The 18,705-nt window shown below is 34.3% G+C and overlaps 1 protein-coding gene across 1 annotated transcript in view; it reads right to left on the bottom strand.

Moving 5' to 3' along the window:
* Positions 1–3,362: 3,362 nt before the first annotated feature.
* Positions 3,363–18,705, bottom strand: part of LOC110021161 (protein PIR) — a 253,053-nt gene continuing 237,710 nt past the window's right edge. The window contains exons 29-31 of the mRNA XM_020719544.1: positions 9,969–10,141; positions 4,603–4,827; positions 3,363–3,706 (exon numbers count right to left, since the gene is read on the bottom strand). Coding sequence (XP_020575203.1) covers positions 3,512–3,706; positions 4,603–4,827; positions 9,969–10,141 — 593 coding nt within the window. The 3' untranslated portion in view covers positions 3,363–3,511. The remainder of the gene's footprint in view (positions 3,707–4,602; positions 4,828–9,968; positions 10,142–18,705) is intronic.

Here is an 18,705-nt window from a genome sequence, read left to right as displayed (position 1 = left end):
AAATAGAGGCATGACAACATTTTAGTGAAATATTATTCGCATGAAGTAAAAAAAATTATACGAAAATGAAAATGTAATTATCGTGTGAAGTCTTTTGTTAAAAAAACTTATCAAACATACCTAAAATGTGCATACATTTTATAATAAATCACTACAGTAAAATTGATGAAAGAGATAAAAAAAAAATTATTTGACCCAATAGTGAAGATATTGATGAAAATGACTATTTCTATTGTGTCTCATCTGCATATGATTATAATGGAATAAAAGCTCTTGTGACTAAGATAACCACTGCTCATGAATATCTTTTCATGACAGTCAAATAATTTAACATTTTGATGAAATTAATAAATCTAAACTATCATAAAATTTTAAGGTTTGCTATAAAGATAACAAGAAAGTGTGTGAAGTTGAGAAAGATAAACTAAAAAAAAATTAAAATTAGTTGAGAAAATTTTACTTAATATTAATAGTCGGACATCAGACCAACTATTAGTTATATATGTCTTACTATATAATATATTAGTTATGATTAAAAACTACATTCCATGATAATTTGTTTTAATGATTTAAAACTTTCATATAATAGGGTTGTGATTCCTAAAAAAAATTTCTGAAAGTTTGTTATAATAGGTTCAACAAAATAAAGTTAGTATAATTACTTTGGATAATACATTATCAAATAATTCAACTACTAGAAATTTGAATGAATTATTTACTAAAGGTTCGGTTTTTTCGTTATGAAAGATAATTTTTCATGTCCATTATACTGTTCATATTTTAAATTTAATATTGTAATATGATTTGAAATAAATTGATAAGATTATAGAAATGTTAAAGAGTTAATTTTTTTTATAAAGCGATCTGGTGAGGTCGCATGATAGATTAATTTGTCTACACTAAAGTCATTATGCATTTATGTGCCAATACATGGGAACTCCACATACAATAAACTTGATACTGTATTTTATTATAAAACTATCTTTCCTGAAAAATTATGCATGATTGTCATCCGGTGATGATTAGGATCAATTTGATAAGAAAATAATTTGTTTCATAATTTTCATTGAATAATAAAAAAAATTTTATGTTCAAAGTAACTAACAATAAATATGATTATTCCCAATTTAATACTCATTAAGAAAAATTTCGATAAAGAATGTTTTACCTGATAATCCTTTTATCTCCATTATGACAAGAACTACAAAATCAAAGTTTGATAAATATTAGAACGATTGTTCTATGCTATTCTCAAACACTTGCATGTTAGATCCTAGACTGAAATTATTCGCATCAACTACTATTATTCACAAATTTATGACGTTGATATTTCGAATGAAAAAAATGATAGTACGAATTTTTTTTTTTAGATGTACTCTTATTTTGTTGATAAACAACATATTAAAAAAGAAATAATCAGACAACCATCTCTAACTCTCAAGTTAGACAATCACAACATAAGACAGCAATAATTCACTTGATAATTTGGTTGACTTGTATGATTTCATAGATCCGACTACATCTACTTACAAAAAATTTGACTTGGAGATACAGTTAGAAGAAGATTATATAAAATGCCCCTATCTACTGTTTAATATTTTAGAGTGGTGTAAAAAATCCATCATGAAATGTAAAACTCTTTCTAAGATGATAAAATATTTTCTTACTGTTTCAATCACAACATTTGCATCTAAGTTAGCATTTAGTGTAGGAGAGCATGCACTTAATTATTATAAAAACTTAATTTCACCATAAACACTGGATGTCTTAGTGTGCATTAGTAATTGGATTCAATCAACATAGAGATCATCAAAAGAACCTTTGATAATATTTGTATTATTATAATTTTCTTATTATATGTTGCATTTATCATCTCTTAAATTTATATAAATGTTTAATTCTCTTTTACAATTTTAGTTTGACATTCTTGCAGAAGAAAACTTAACTTAACTGTACGTGTTTCTGAAAGCTTGAGAGTAGAATCTTAAATTTGAAAAAACTTATTCCAAGGAGGTCATAATTGATAAATTAGGACAATAACTTCTTCTAACATTTTTCATTTTGCAGTTTATTATGAACATTTGGACTAAGATTTTATGAACTTAGATGGATTGTAATGCACTCTCTCTACTATTGAGTATGTGGATTATGTACTAAATTTTATGACTTGTGGCTTTGTGTGTGTAGTGATAGTAGTGTTGGGACTTGGGACCAATTGCTATTCCATATTCCTTAACATTTGAATACAAACAACACAACAACAACGAAGCCTTAATCCCACTGTGGGGTTGGCTTGATGAATCCTTTTTCTCCATTGTTTAACATGCATCATATTTTTTCTTTTAAATCTTTAACATTTGAATACAAACAACACAACAACAACAAAGCCTTAATCCCAATGTGGGGTTGGGTTGGCTTGATGAATCCTTTTTCTTTATTGTTTAACATGCATCATATTTTTTCTTTTAAATCTTTTAAATATTTGATTTGCCAGTTTACTTGTCTTCCATGCCACATAAATCTTTGAGTATTTGTTGTACTTATAAGATATTTTCTGATGCACTTATTGGTCTTGCCTGAAGTTTTAGAACAGATACTTCACTTGATCCTATCAAGCTTAAAATCAAAAGTTAATTTTAGAACAGATACTTGATACTTTTTTATAAATTAATTTTGAGCTTGATAGGATCTATTAAATTTTGATCCAAACAATCTTGAAATTGACAGCAACAAACCAAAATATGAATTCAAGCCAATAGAAATAAAATCAAGCCGAGCATGGCCGGTGCAAAATTGGATCGAGCACAACCCTAGATGTATTTTCAAAAGCATGTAATTGCAACTCCGGCTTAAGAAATTTTATGACAGGCTTCACTTAATTTTAAAATTAATTTGAGCCATTCTAGGCTTTAAGATTAGTTAATCAACTAAGTAAAAGTTTGAGCTCAAGCATAATTATGCTTGTTCAAGCTCATAGATAAATAGAAATATAAACTAATGCTAATAGATAAATAATAATAGATCACTTTATATAAAATATAATTTTTTAAACATATTAAATAATTTCTAGATAAAGGGAAAAACCTTAATGAGTCGAGTCCAGATTGGTTTAAACTTAGCTGGTTAGCTCATCGAGCTCACTAGCCAAGCCCAAGTTAGCTCACAAATCAGCATAGCTTAATTACACTCCTAGTGTGTATAACACATACATATGATAACATAGTCTATTTATCAAAATATCAAAACAAACCCTGAACAAAAAGTATGCGGCTAAAAAATATAAACCTGAAATATTAAAGTAAAATATTTATCATTTCATCATCATCATCATTCTCATAATAAAATATATTTTGCATACAGAATGATTGGGAAAAAAATATGGTGAAAAACCTAAATAAAACATTTTGGTCATAAACAATGAATGTTGTTTTTATAATCATAAATTCAAGCAAAATATGGTGAAAAACTAAAAGAACCATAGCAATACTAGAGGAAAAAAGAGAGAGATGGTTCAGGGATCTTTCTGGGGCAGCGTCTCGAAGGCGGAGAGCGTGTTAACAAAGGTGATTCGAGGCTGTGGGGCTCCGCTCTGCTTTATTGCGCAGGCTATCTTCTCCTCCAGCGGGCAACGTGCTCTCAACATGGAGAACACGTGATTGTTCAGCCTTCTAGCCTTCTTCATGGCTTCCAGCAGACTCTCATAACCCTTCTCATCAACCCAAACATATAATAATAATAGTGTAATAATAATAAAAAGATAAAAGAAAAATATTTAAGTACATCATACGCATGCAGAATTACGTGCATATGAATGTTATTTGAAGGGTATTGCAAAGTTATGTCGCTATTATTGAGGTTAATACCCTCAATAACCTCACGAAACCCTCGAATGACAGGAAAAAAGATAAGCGCCGAACTGCGGAATATATTGGTATGTTTCGGGGTTAATACCCCAAATAACCTCTTAATAACTCCCAATAACTGAGTTATTTGAAGGTTATTCAGGGCCATACACACGCAGAATTACGTGCGTATGACATACGTAAATAGCGCTCAGGATAAAAAGGAAGATTTACACACATACTACTTAATTTCTATGTATTTATATATCTAACACCAAAACTTCAATTTTTTACATACATAGCACCTTTATGCTATATTTCACTTTTTAAAAGTTAAATGATGGTATTTTTTATGTGATATGAAAGTTTGACTAGTATAAATATAAAACTAAAAATTAGGTGATATGGATGTACATGACCCCCACAAATAAATAAAAAATTTTAAAAGTCAAGGGCCATTTGCATACATACCGCACCATTCTTATGTATTTTACATATCTAATCTCTAAACATTCATATTTCCATGCATACTACTCAAATTCTTAACATCACACCAATAATACCACCACCATTGCCATCCTTTTTAAAAGTAATACACATTTTCATGCATAATTTTATGACACAAAGCTGTTATAAGTGTGAATATTAAAATTTGAATGTTAAATATATAAAAACATAGGAATTGTGTGTTACGTATGTAAATCTCCCAAAAACTAAATAGTTCTAGCTTTAGTTACCAATAAAAATGAGATGTTGATACCTGCGAGTGATTCGCCGATTTGGCCCGGTCAAAAGATTGGGTTTGAGCCATGGCTGCATTTTCTACTTCAGCAATATTGAGGAATTGGTATGAGAAATCAAAGAGTTCAAAGTGCAGCTGTTGGCCAAGCAAATAGATGATAGTACAGCCAGCCCATGCAACTGAGTCCCCCAATGAATCAAGCTTTTTGGAAGTAGAATCAAGAACAATCTCTTCCAAGTATTCCTTACAAAAAAATAGAGAGTGAATTTTCATTATTATGTTCTTGTAATAATGCCTTTTGATCTCTGTGTGTGAACAGCAAAATCAATCTAATCAAGGCCAAAAATCAATCAATGGATGCAACAACATTGCATTTAAACAATTCAGGATGACCCCCTTACAATAGAATATAACTCGACGGACGCTTGTTTCGTAGAACGGATAGCTTTTCGAGGTTTCAGAGCATCAAAATTAATAAATCCACCACACGAAAAACATATGGAAGCTATCTTTATGTGCAATGAGGATGAATAACATAAAATATGTCCGAGAAATGAAGGGTCACAGGGAAACTTGCTATGTCTATGGATGCATTTGTTAAAAAAATAGAAAAAAATTGCATACATATCACAAAATTCTGATTTATTTACATATCTAATACCCAAAGTTTGATATTTATATTTATAATACTTCGGTGCATCAACCTATGCTCTAAAATGTGTGTTTCACTTTACAAATATAGTGATGATGACATTTTTGAAGTGATTTTAAAGATTTGAGTGATATGCATGTAAATATGAATGTTTAGGTGTTGGATACGTAAATACATAGGAATTGTGTGATATGTATGTAAACGCCCCTAAGAAAACAATACAAGATTTACATACATACCACTCGATTCCTATGTAGTTACATATCTAACACCTATATTTCAATTTTTACTTGCATGACACCTCATCTATATGCATTAAAAGGTCTGTTTTATGACTTTAAAAAATTAAAATAATGGTAATTTTAATGTGATATGAAAGATTTGGATGGTGTAAAGGTAAAAGTTAATGTTTAGGTGTTAGATATGCAAGTACATAGGAATTGGTTTGTATGTATGTAAATGAACCATAAAATAAATCATTAAAATTAAATCAATCCACATTTTCTCCAAAAATCACTATCAAACCCTTATTTATAGACAATACAAAGTATGGGAAGCAAATTTTCAACTTCATTCTCCGCGGCCTTTGTTGTTCTAACTATGAGCAGCCTTGACTCTATAAAGGCAAGCAAATCTTATTGACAATTATCCACAGCAGCTAATACGTGCTAATAAAGCCAAATTGGTCCCAAATTACATTCTTCCAAATAATGACTCGTTAGTCAAATAGAGCTAAAACACTCCATATGTACTTTCATACTTAATTGATTCAAATCTATGACCTGAAAATTAACTTTTACAGAATAGATTTCCCTCTAGTCATCCTCCTCAAGCAGCCTTAAAATATTTCTCCTCGAACGATTTAATAATCTTTTTTTCTTTTTTCACTTCAAATATCTCTTCTCAAATTAGTCCCATATTTTTTTCGTCAGCATCTGTTTTGTCAGTCGTTAATAGCTACAATCGACCGGTTACGCAATCAGTCGCCACTTTTTTATGAATTGTCCATTTGTTCGTGTCAAAATATTTTTATATACATATTTAGTTCTCTGATTTTTTTCACTTTTTGAAAGCCGTGCAAAACATAAGAACAAGAAAATCTTTTTCAATGGTGCAAAAAATACATAAAAAATACGAATTAAATGTCATTATCACTTAATAATGGACTTCCATGGATTTCAGTGCTCAGACCGGCAATAAATAAGCCATGGGAAAGGAAAGGTTTGTGCCATCTCCCTTCTTCCTGTCCTTTGATTCCTCTTGCATGCCACGATGTCCGACGAGGGAACGCCAACTATTGACAAAGATGCACTCTTCAAGACTATGAGGGCTATACGGGCGAAAGCCCAAAGTTGGATGTGAAGCGTAAACCGGCGGGTGAAGCTTTTGCGGGGGAGATAGGTAAGAAAAGGGTTGTGCAGAAGTTAAGAACCGACGAGCACTAGGATCGAGCTGGATCTTCGGGTTTCCATGCAGAGCAGGAGAGGGCTTTGGAGCAGGCTGGTGGCCGTTCCGAAGATCGTCTTACAAGGCACCATTCAGAGATGGATGTTCCCGCTGGAGGAAAATAAATGCTCGTTCGGACTACGTGGGGGCCATGACTCCCCAAGGAGGTCTCGTGGAGGCGACGACCAAAGCTGAGCCATGGCTTCAACCACCAAGGGGTGGCCTTTCCTCTGTGGGTGGAGGGCTAGAGAAGACCGGTGAGGGTGTTACTTTTGGGTATGTAGCTTGAATTATGCCTTTTGTATCCCTTTCTCTGGTGTAATTACTAAAGTCCTGACAGTCGATTCCATCTCATCATATACTGATGCTGTCCTTGAGGACGATGCGATTATGGTTGTGCAAGTCGCTGCGAAAGGAGTGGAAACTATAAAACTGAGAAAGGAATGACCCGTGGCTCAGGGTGCTGTGGCGCAGGATACTACAAAATAGAGGATGGAGGAGAATTTCTCTATAGAATGTGGGTTATTATATCTCTTCTGGTGTGGCAAGTGAGAGGAGGTAACCGAGATGCGTTGGGTGTCTTCCGACTTCTTGGTGCATCATGTTGCTGAAATGGAGGAACGCTTTCTTCGTGTCATGGGATATCCCCGGGAAGATAATGACAAAAAAGTTGCTGAGGTGTTTGAGAGGGTCGATTGGGTGGAAAAAGAGGTTGTTGCTTTGCGCGAGGATTTTTCTGTCTTTCGGGGGAAGATGCTCACTGTTTGGGGGGACGAGGCGCTTATGTCTGGAGCTGTCGGCCGATCGGGAGGGCCTCACCACTCAATTGAAGAATGGTCAGAATGACCTTCTCAAGTTGGGTGATGAATTTGTACGAACGGTTGCATCACCGAGAGTTTGCCAGGTGAAACGCTAAAGAACTATTTAGTTAATTTTTTTCTTTTTTTAGGTTAATTCTGAGGATTTGTTGTGATGTACCACCCTCTTTTTTTGTAAATGAATAAATGAATGAAATGCAATTTTCTAATTCTGGTCATGATTGTACTATTTCGAGTATTGTTCTCATCAAATGACATTAAAACTATGCTTATCCTTGATTCATTTTGATTGGGTAGTTTGCCACAAAATAATGTCATTAAACTATGCTCACATTTAGAGCCAAAAAAATCCCTAATGGCATAAATCTTATGAGTAATAAACTATAGAGTGCCTTGAAGGACACAAAGTCCTTTGCTAACTCTTAAAAAATAACCTGTTAGATATACATCCACCCTATATCTACAAAATTTTTTTAGATGACGTAACAATAGTTCTTGACAATAATTCTTTAGTCATATTAGTTTGATCATCTCGTTGAAATACGTAAACTAAGGTTCATGACAACTCAAGATAATGAACCCCATTCACTCAGACCTAACCTGACGTGGGTGAATTTCTCTAATATAAAAAATTCTTGCTATTACGATATGCTAAACATTAGCGTATGGCGACTAAGCTTAATTGAAAAGTCGTTCTCATGATCTAGAGCAACTAGCCATAGAGGCTTGCGCCTACGATATGCTAAACATTAGCATATGGCGACAAAGCTTAATTGAAAATTCTCTCATAATCTAAAGCAACTAGTTATAAAGACTGGCACCCATGAAAAACTTGAAATTAGATTAAGTAGCCCTCATAAAATGAGCGTGAAATCTCTGAGTAGTGCTTTAGCTAAAATCCAATTTACGTTCCAAAAATTTAACCAAAAGACAACTTAGAAGCGCCAGATGCAAACTTTTGGAGCCACAATGCCTTCCTTATAATGATACCTTATTCAGTTCCCATTCATTAATTATTTCATACACTCAGGCAAGCAGTCAAAAATTTCTTCGATTAAATGTGCATATTTCAAATATCAACTACGAGTTTGAAAAGAAGACTAACTATGCATCATTTTCTTAAGCGATTTTCTTTAGTTTCATTATATTATTTATAGTTGTAACATTATAAACAAAACGATGAATGAAACAAGCATGGTCCTTAAAGATATATAGTATTTTTAAGAGTTTAGGGATTAAACATACGAAATTCTTAGAAGAAAGCACTCATCCATGAGTTTAAATTTTCACTACCTGTAATGCATATATATCCAGAAATCAATGATTCTGGAAACTACTTGTTAAATCATATGAAAAATAATTCAGTGACACCAAGGCACTCGTTACAAAAACAATCATTTATGCAATTCAATAAAATATGATACTTACAAAGAGCTAAACCTGAGGAAGAACTTATATCAGCTACCCTATTCCATGTTCTCATGTTCCGCGCTTGGAAAGTATGGGTAAATAAATAGATATTAACACAAGTGATATGTAGGAATAAAACAGAGAATTTAGAAGAAGGCAGTACGAGAAACATTGAGAGGCATAGATAATTTTTAACTTATTTCCAAATAGGATGGTGATCTAGAGGTACGATTCCCAAAATTTCCAACAAAACATGATAGTACCCAAGAATTGTTCAAGTTTTCCACCACTAAAAGTAGTAGGATAAAAAATGTTTTTCCTTAGAGACTCAAAGGAGTTGAGGAAAAATACGGGGAGGCCAAAGAATAGGATGAAGACAAGTAGTGGGATAAATGTAGATGTTCAGACAAAGAAAGCCACAAAAGATAATAGCACTAGATTTTACGTGCAAATTGCCAATGCCTTTATTAAAAGACTAGTGTAAAATCATCCCCTAACTCTTTTAGATGCCCATCTTAATCACAGAGTATAAAAATATAAATTTAGTAATTAGAATCTTTTGAAAAATTATTGCATAAAGAGTGCATTTGCATCAGGACTCAAATCAGGGCCTACCACGTGTACCCTGATGCAAAACTGCATCAGGACTCAAATCAGGGCCTACCACGTGTACAGACAGACCTACCTTAGTAAAAAAAAAAATAATTTAATACATGAATGAGAATGCCTGTACACGCGACAGACCCTGATTGGAGTCCTAATGGAAAACTGCATCGAGACTCCAGATGCAATAATTTTTCCTTTCGTTGAGGGCAAAAATAATCTCTGAGGACTTTTCAACCCATATTAAATAAATCTAGAGACTAATTTGTCACTTTTATAGACTTTGAGACTAAAATGACTGGGATTATTTTGACACTTTACTCATTTATACATAAGAACGTGTGTTTTTCTGCCTCCAAATATTGGTTCTCATGCCCAAAGTATATTTCTATCATCATTTACATATGAAATTTTAAATCAAATAATGCAAACAAAAAAAAAATATTTATACTCACAAACTGTAGACCGCTGAAAATCCGATAAAAATCCTTTGAAGTGGTGATGTCAATAAATCCAGTTTTTGGATTTGCACTCAGCTTGCTGTAATGCTTATCCAATGCTGCACTTGTAAAAGCTAGTGCATATTCAAGCACACTTGCAGAATTAATATTCTTTTTGTATATGATATCTACAGGAAACAAATAAGGTCCATCAGAAACTTAAAATATACAATCTATCTAGGTGATATTATAATGAAAAAAAAGCAATTTGAAAAACCATGTAGCATTGTAGTTGCAAAATAATCTATTAGAAAAACAAGGGAAAAAATATCAAATCAGTTTAAATCTTTTTGAGTCCCAAATGTTAGTGACAATCAATAATAAGCGGGGCTACTTCTGCTCGGGTTCAAGCTGTAATGAATATTATCCTCTCTTTCGAAAAAAAATGTCTCAATATTCATTTCTCAAAATCTTCTCTAATTACTTGGAGGCGAACAAGAATAAGAAGTTTGAAAAATGGACAATATAATGGGTAATTCCCTTGATAAGCTTCTTGTTTAACACCAATGTACCATTGAAGATAAAAGACTTAAAAAAGACTCGTAGAATGTTATTAACAAAATTTGTTCCAAACTTTCAAACTAGAAGGGCAATCGTTCATCTAGAGGTTAACAACTCACTCTAATGAACTCAATGCTTTCTTATATCACTCTTTATTACTTTTTACTCTTGCATACCTCATGGGGTGAATTAATAAAATTGATTGCATAAGGATAAGTTTCTTCTGGAAGGGAAAAGGTGATGGCAAAAGCTTAAAGTTAATAACGTTAAGTGTGCATTGGGTCTCCGATATCTGAATATTGCCAGAAGGTACTTTGAAAATATGCCATCTACTACTTCTCTTGTCAGATTTTTGGATATAAATTCTCTGAAAGTTTCAAGGCACATCCTTGTTGACCTCATTTTTAGTGAGGTCTTAGTCTCCTACTCCCAGAACCCATAATCTAGCCTTAGGAGTTCCTTGTTGACCATCCTAGCGGACTAGTATTGGAGCCCACCTCTCGTAGAACTTCAAACCGCTTCTTGACTCATTTTTGTGAAGAACTCGCATGAGTGGTTCCAAGCACTCAACTTGTAGTTGCAAGGGCTAAGGACCAACCCAAAAATAAGTTCCTACAGGATCGTACGACCTTAGGTGAACCCTCGGCGACTCAGCAACGCACTCATTGCACCACACACGACTTTGACTTGAATCGACTCACCCGTCGGCAAATTCGTCCGAACGACCCCAAATGACGAAATGGACTATGTCAGCGCGTCCGGAATGTTAATTTTAGCCGGGAAGGACACCCATATTGCTAGGTTTACGCGCGGCACAAATGACATGAAAATTGATGCATGTTTTTTTTAACGGGACGCGGACCCGGACTCAACTTATGTTCAACTCGGATTCGATTCAGGCTGGACTCGAGCCTGAACGAGAGTTAAGTAATTTGAATTTCAAATTTCAAATTTCAAATGAGAATTTCAAATTTCAAATGAAATATTTAATCCAACTTTAATAAAATTTAATTAGGAGATGTGTTATACCAAATAAACTCCTCTGTTAAAGAAAAACAAATTAATTCCTCGCCAAAGCTTTCACATAACGACTCCCTCTCGAATCTTCGGCTGGCTATAGTAATTAGCCTTTAGAGAGGATTCCAAAAGGGATCATCCTCCGCTCTGCTTGATCTCGTCTCCCGCACCGAAGCCGCAGACCCCATCCTCTGCTATGTTCGATCCCGTCTCCCGCAACGAAGCCGCAGATCTGCTCGCGATCTCGTCTACCGCACCGAAGCCGTAGACCCCATCCTCTGCTTTGTTCAATCCCATCTCCCGCACCGAAGCCGCCGCTCTGCTCGATCTCGTCTACCGCACTGAAGTCGCAGACACCGCACCGAAGTCGCAGACTCCCTCTTCCTCCTCGCCTGCTCGATCCCACCACCCACGCCGAATCCCCTCACCTCTTCTGAGCACGCGCCCACGCCTCTTCTCGCTCCTCTCTGCGAAGACCTCCTCTCTGCGAAGACCGAAACCCTTGCTCGCCTCTCTCAGCCTCTGCTTCCGATTTTGCCTTAAATCATTTGCCCTCCCAACTGAATTTTCAGCGAATCACGATCGTTGTTAGCAAGGGGGCAGTGACCAAATCTTAACAAACACAAAACCAAGGTGTCCTTTTATTTCCTCTTGATTGAAAAAAGCTCTCCTAAAAGTATATCTTCTCTCAAAACAAATCTCTGTATGATTTTCTTTTATTTATGCAAGCATGCTAGTGTTTGATACTTCTAAAATAAAACGAAATGTGTATGCAGGAGATGCTTGTATGAAATATGATAGATTCCACTTGATTTTTGCTATTTTATTTCAATATTTGTGTGGGATGTGTCTTAATAAATTCATTTGGACATTCATGCAAAATTTTCTTGACGAATTCCTCTGTCCAAGCTGATGTAGTGTAAATCGTAACAAATCATATATGGGTTTGCCAATGGTAATCAAAATTTCACATCCATGCATTTGCCTTGTAGTTGCATGCCATAAATGCTTGTAATAAAAGTGATGAATCTCTTTGGTTATATATATTTGGAATGTTAGATTATTGCAAGATTACATGAATTGTGGTCTTGATATTGTGTTTCCACTTGCATACATATGTATCATCCAGTTCTCATGAATTTACATATCTTACACTTGAACTTCATTTTTGCATTCAGCGTCGATTTGGGGCTTAACATGTCATTTGGAGTTGTTTTATGTGCTGTCTTTGAACTTCTAAAATGTTGTTTGAAGCTTTCAAAAGGGGCTGATTTGAGAGCTGTTTTGAAAGTGTTTGTCTTGGGTTTATATAGGCGTTGTTTGAAGATTTTAGAAGTGTTAATTTGGAGTGTTTTAGAGTGCTATTTGAGTGCTGAAATTGTAGTTTGGGTTGTTGTAGGTAGCTTACAAGTGCTGCGAACTACTGATTGGATGTGTTAAAAATGCTATGAAAGCTTTTGGAGTGTTGTGAGAGCTATTGGGTATTATTTGGAACATAGTTAAATGTTGTTTAAGGCATTTTGTGGGCTAATTTTGACATGGATTTGACACCGTTTGGGCATCATTTTAGCACTGTTTTGGGGCTGATTTTTTGAGTTTTGCCCACTGTTTCGAGGCTGATTTTGATAGTTCTATTTACTGTTTTGGGGCTGGAGTTGTAGAGTTTTATTTACTGTATTGGGGCTGGATTTATAGAGCTTTGTCTATTGTTTTAGGGCTGGATCTGGGAGCTTTATTTACTGTTTTAGGTTTCACTTGATTATCATTTAAACGCTTTTAGATTGACCCACCTACTTTTTTTTTTCCTTCCCCTTTCGGCTTTGCTAGTTTTAGAGGTGAGTCGACCTCTTTCTTATTTTGTTTTCTTTATTTTTAAATGGCCAAGTTAAAAATGTGAATTTCTGATTTAATTACTTGGGAAACACTTTTGGGGGTAGATCATCATTTTAGGCACAAGCTAAAATATAGGCTTCCTAGATTTTAGGAGCACACCTTAGGTGAGCCCTTAGGTGAGAGTCCATCAACCTAATCCTCAGCATGATCTTCCTAGAATTTAGGAGCACATCCTAAAGGAGAGTCCATCCACTTAATTCTTAGCATAGGCTTCTAGATTTTAGGGGCACACCCTAGGTGAGAGTCTATCTACCTAATTTTTAACATAGGCTTCCTAGATTTTAGGAGCACACCTTAGGTGAGAGTCCATCCACCTAATTCTCAGCATAGACTTCTTAGATTTTAGGAGCACACCCTAGGTGAGCGTTCATCTACCTAATTTTTGAATAAATAATGAAACTTGACACTTGACCCTGATTCACAAACTGATCAAGACACTGGACATCAGGATGCACCGAGACGTGACCCTTGCTTCCTTAATTAAATCAACAGTGAAATATCCACAAGGCTTAAGAAACCCAGTGCACCGGGATTTGAGCTTGAATATTACACTCAAATTCTCCTAGCAATTGGGAAAATTTCTTAACACCGCATGTGGATCATCAGACTATGATAAGTCTAGGGTCTAGGTGGCGAGGGCGATGACGACCTTGCTTATGTGTGCTTAAACGAGGGATACAAGGATAGATTATTAGAATAGTATCTCCTACCTCAAGGATCTTCAATAAGGGAGAGCGAAGGACCTATGATACTACTCGCCGATTCTTGGTAGGATCGTTGCCCCCGACACCCTTAGGTTGTCAGTAGTTCTAGGTTCTAGCACGATTAGAGTGTAGAGTGACTAGTCTGTGGACAGTATGACTTTATAAAATATTTACAAAAATAAAATAAAATTTTTTTTTGCATGCTAAATGATTAAAAGAACTCTGCATATAAAAAAAGACTTAAATAATAACTTTTGCATAAAAATCTTTCTATGAAAGAAAATTTATAAAGGTCCACGGTTAGTCACTCGGACTGAGGGTAAGTTCTGTAGATTGTCGGGCCGGTAACTCTTGTTCAAGATCGGGAAGCACACAATCCAGCTCTGAGCCCCCCACTTTTACCAAGGTCTTATACCCAGTCCTGATCTTTCATATGTGGCTAAGGGTTTCTTTTGCTCGTGATTTTTTTTACAACTCATTTTTCTAACTTTTGCGTTGGGTTTTCTCGTCTTGTTTAATTTTCTTGCAAGTTTATTTAAATCTGCCGCAAATCTCTGCTGCAAATCATACTTTGCTCGCAACATTAATAACGCAACAGTAGCAGATGCCCAGGTACGCTTTTACAGTTTATTTACAACATTTTACTTTATTGCATCTTACCTTTCAAGTACATTTTATTCACCTGTGATTTGCTTATTCTCCATGCAAAACCAAAACTAAAATAAAACAAAACCAAACATTGACACCAAAATTGTGAACCATAAACTACCAATCTCAAACACTTAAACCCTGGAGCTGTCACGATGATAGGAGTTTGGAGCTAACTTTGTGGGCAGCACGACGAGGAGCTTGGAGCGAGCACCAAGAGGATCTTCTTCAGCATTATCTCTTCCTAGCATAATAACAACCCATAGGACTTCAAGTTAGCTCGCCTAGCGCGACGTAAATCCTCAAATCTTCTTTAGGCTCCTGTACAATCATGTTGTGAAGCGTAAGTCCGAACTCGTCTTAGGTTCTGAGGTTGTCGTGTGACACGACGTAACTTATCTCTGTGGGCTATTTGCATAATCAGGTATTATGCATATGTAAGTCCCAAATAACCAAATTGGCAGGATTGAACAATGGAATAACATCGTCTCTAAAAATGCAACCACACAATAGGATAGTCTGGGAAGTCATTGAAGTCTCTCCTCATGATCTATGACATCCCCTACCTGCTCCTTCCTTTGGACTCCTGAAATAACTGTTCATATTTGAGCCACTCCCATTTGTTTTTCCACGTTTTCCACGTCCTACCTTTTCCACGTCCTACCGTGAAAACATAAACTTTGGAATCTTGAAGACTAATACCTCTTATCATTATCGAGAGTTTTCTCAAGTGACCCCAGTCATTTGAGATGTAATTAACTATAAGGGCTTGCCTTTATAGGGAACTTGGAACCCAGGTAAAATAAATCATATTTAATCTTTGTATTAAATAGGAGAACTTGTCGGTCATACATAAAAGGTGTCTCAAATCTCTTAGTTTGCTGGATTGGGTCTTTCGCCGAGGTCTACACTTATCTTTCAGGAGGGTGTAGTATTCGCGGTATCAGACACGATTATGCAAATTATCAGAAGAATGAGATCCATTTGGTCACATTTTTCGAAAATTAAAACATGCCACTTTCAAAACCTGAACTATATATCTATTTTATTAAATTAAATTTCAAAAATTATTTTCATATCCATATTTTCAAATCATCATCGAAAAGGTTGACCGACAATCCTGACCTTAGAAATCCTTTATTTAATTCATTAGACATTATACACGAGGACCCTTTGGTGAAAGACCAATCTCTATTATTCAAATTTGTTCTCAAAACTTCGATTTGGGTTCAGCTCCTCAAGAGATAATGATTGATCTTTTTGCTTCTCCTAACTCATTGGTGTTGATCACTTCATCTACTGCTGAAATTATCTCCGACAATTCTATGCAAGTTCTTGAAATAGCCCAACCTTTTTCCTTTGATGAAAGAAATTATGAATATTTGTTACAACATTATTCTAATTATGATTACAACTTTAGAGTATCGGCTCTTTAGAGGATAAACTATTTCATGTTCTTTATGACAGAAGGGCCAAATATCAAAAGAAAATTTATCATCACACTCCTATCTTTACAAGGCATCAAGCTAGAAAATTAAAATGATTTTTGTACCTCTTTATTCACATAGTTAGTACTTTTTGTTTTGCTTTGACATTTTCTGTTAAGTGGCTTAGATGTACTCATATCATTATTTGGTTAAGAAAACTTCATGTCTTGATCTATGTTCAAACATGCTTATTTAGTGGATCATTCTCATATCTTCTTCAATTGATAGACTACTACAAAAATTTAAATGAGGTTTTACAAGTTGTTTGAAATTAGAAAGAATAGTGGGAAGCATTATCTCATTATTTTCTTCTTGGCCGGACAATCATATCAAAAACAATTTCATGGATCTCTATGATTTATTTTCTTTGCCTCTATTTAAATTATTTGGAAGGAAAATTGTTAAATGTTTTGCAAAAATAACTAAAAATAAGAAGGTGCTCTAATTTGATATTATCTCTTGTTTACTTAGAGATCTTCAGTGCTGCCTGCAAAAACAGTTTCCATTAGAGACTGAGAAACCAATTGATCTATATTTGGCTATAATGACCTATTTTAAGTTGTATTTTTGCACTTCCTTACTTTATTGCAATTAGGTTTACCTTTTATCTTTTCAATTTTTTTTAATTAGTGATTCTCCTTGAATAATAATAATAATAATAATGATAATAGTAATAATAAACTTTACATTCAATCACCAAAAATCCAAATTTCAAATGAAGTGCCATGTGGCACATCCTGAATCTAGATCAAAAGATTATGAACGGGAGATGCTTCTTTTGCATCTAAAAGAAACAACACATACACATAAAGTAAGCACTAAATAAAATAAAAGACTATAAATCTACTGCAAAAATGCAGTATTTGTCGATGACAATGTGTAACAGGATGACTTGGAGATACGATGAACATATAAGTTTGTTCAAATAAAATACTTATAAAGCACAAACATCATTAACTTTTACTATTACAATTAAACTACATTTATGACAGTCAAATAATCTACAAGAAATCTCAAGTAATAGATGTTTCAGTAGTTCTGTAAAATGTAAATGATGTTTAACTGTAATATTAACATATAGCAAGCCCTGATTAATGGCCGTAAAGAAAAAAAATAAAAACAAAACTTATGGGCACATTTACATACATAGCACATAAATTCTCATGTATTTGCATGCATGCATGCCTAAACTTTCACATTTAGGTATATAGCACTCAAATCTTTAATATCACATTAAAAATAGCGCTATTACCACTTTTTAAAAGTGTAATGTACATTTCATGCATAGTTTTAAAACATCAAAGCACAATATATGTAAGTATGAAAGCTTAGGCGAGTGATATGTACAAAATTTCCAAGACTTTGCTTACCAGCAGCTTCCGCTTGCTTTGACATGACGTGGAAGGAATTTGGATTTTGACATGTTTCGTTTGATACAATTGCTGCTTTAGCAGATTTGAACAAACTCACAAGAGGACTATCGCCACTATCAACCTCTCTTAGTTGTCCATCACTTCCAATGGTCAACCCCAACCATGGTGCCGTTTGAATGAATTGCATGGTATCTGTTTCCCTCTGCAACAAATGTCACAACAATGTCTTCTCAAAAATATACATGAGACATTTACATACATACCACCCAATATATAACACTTAACTTTTTTTTTACATTTATACCATCCAAATCATTCACATCACATAAAAAATATCACTTTTTAAATTTTAAAAAGAGAAATACACCTTTCATGAATAGGGAAGGTCTTATATATGTAAATATTAAAGTATAGGCGTTAGATATGTAAATACATAGGAATTGGGTGGTATGCATGTAAATCTTCCAATATATAATGGAATGAATATATGAACCATAGAGACAGAAGGAAAGTCATTTGCATAAAGCAAGGTGAAAGAGATTATCATTACTCGTATAATTAGGATTGAATTTATAAAAACTTATGCAACAGTGATCTGGTGTCAATCCTACCTATGCAAGACTTGCTAAACAAGGTTTCAATAAATAATTGTAGTTCAATCCATCATTCGATAAATACCTCAAAGGTCAATTTAGTCTCCTTGTCTGCAAAATTTTGTAACTAGTTAATCAAAGGAGTACAAATCAAGCAACTACAAATAGTTTGAAAAAAAATTAAAATACAACAATAAGGAAAGAAATAATCTGATGAAAGAGGATAACCTCAGGAGACTTGGAGTGAATTAAATATTTTATTTCTATTTATACCTCTTTTAACAAAGAGAATTTGAAACCTGTTTTACATTTGAATTTCACCACTATAAATGCAATTATGTAAGCATCAAAATCATCAAATGGTGAAGCTACCGTTCTAAATATCCTAATTGTTTAAGGATTAGATCTAGCAAAATGAAGAGGAAAATGCAAAGTCGGTGGAGGACGACAAATAAAGAGGTCCCGCTATTGTCTAG

The sequence above is a fragment of the Phalaenopsis equestris genome, unplaced genomic scaffold, assembly GCF_001263595.1.
Source record: "Phalaenopsis equestris unplaced genomic scaffold, ASM126359v1 Scaffold000123, whole genome shotgun sequence".
In the NCBI taxonomy this organism is placed as follows: Eukaryota; Viridiplantae; Streptophyta; class Magnoliopsida; order Asparagales; family Orchidaceae; genus Phalaenopsis; species Phalaenopsis equestris.
The sequence above is the reverse complement of the archived record's forward strand: the minus strand, read 5'-3'. Positions and strand labels throughout refer to the sequence as shown.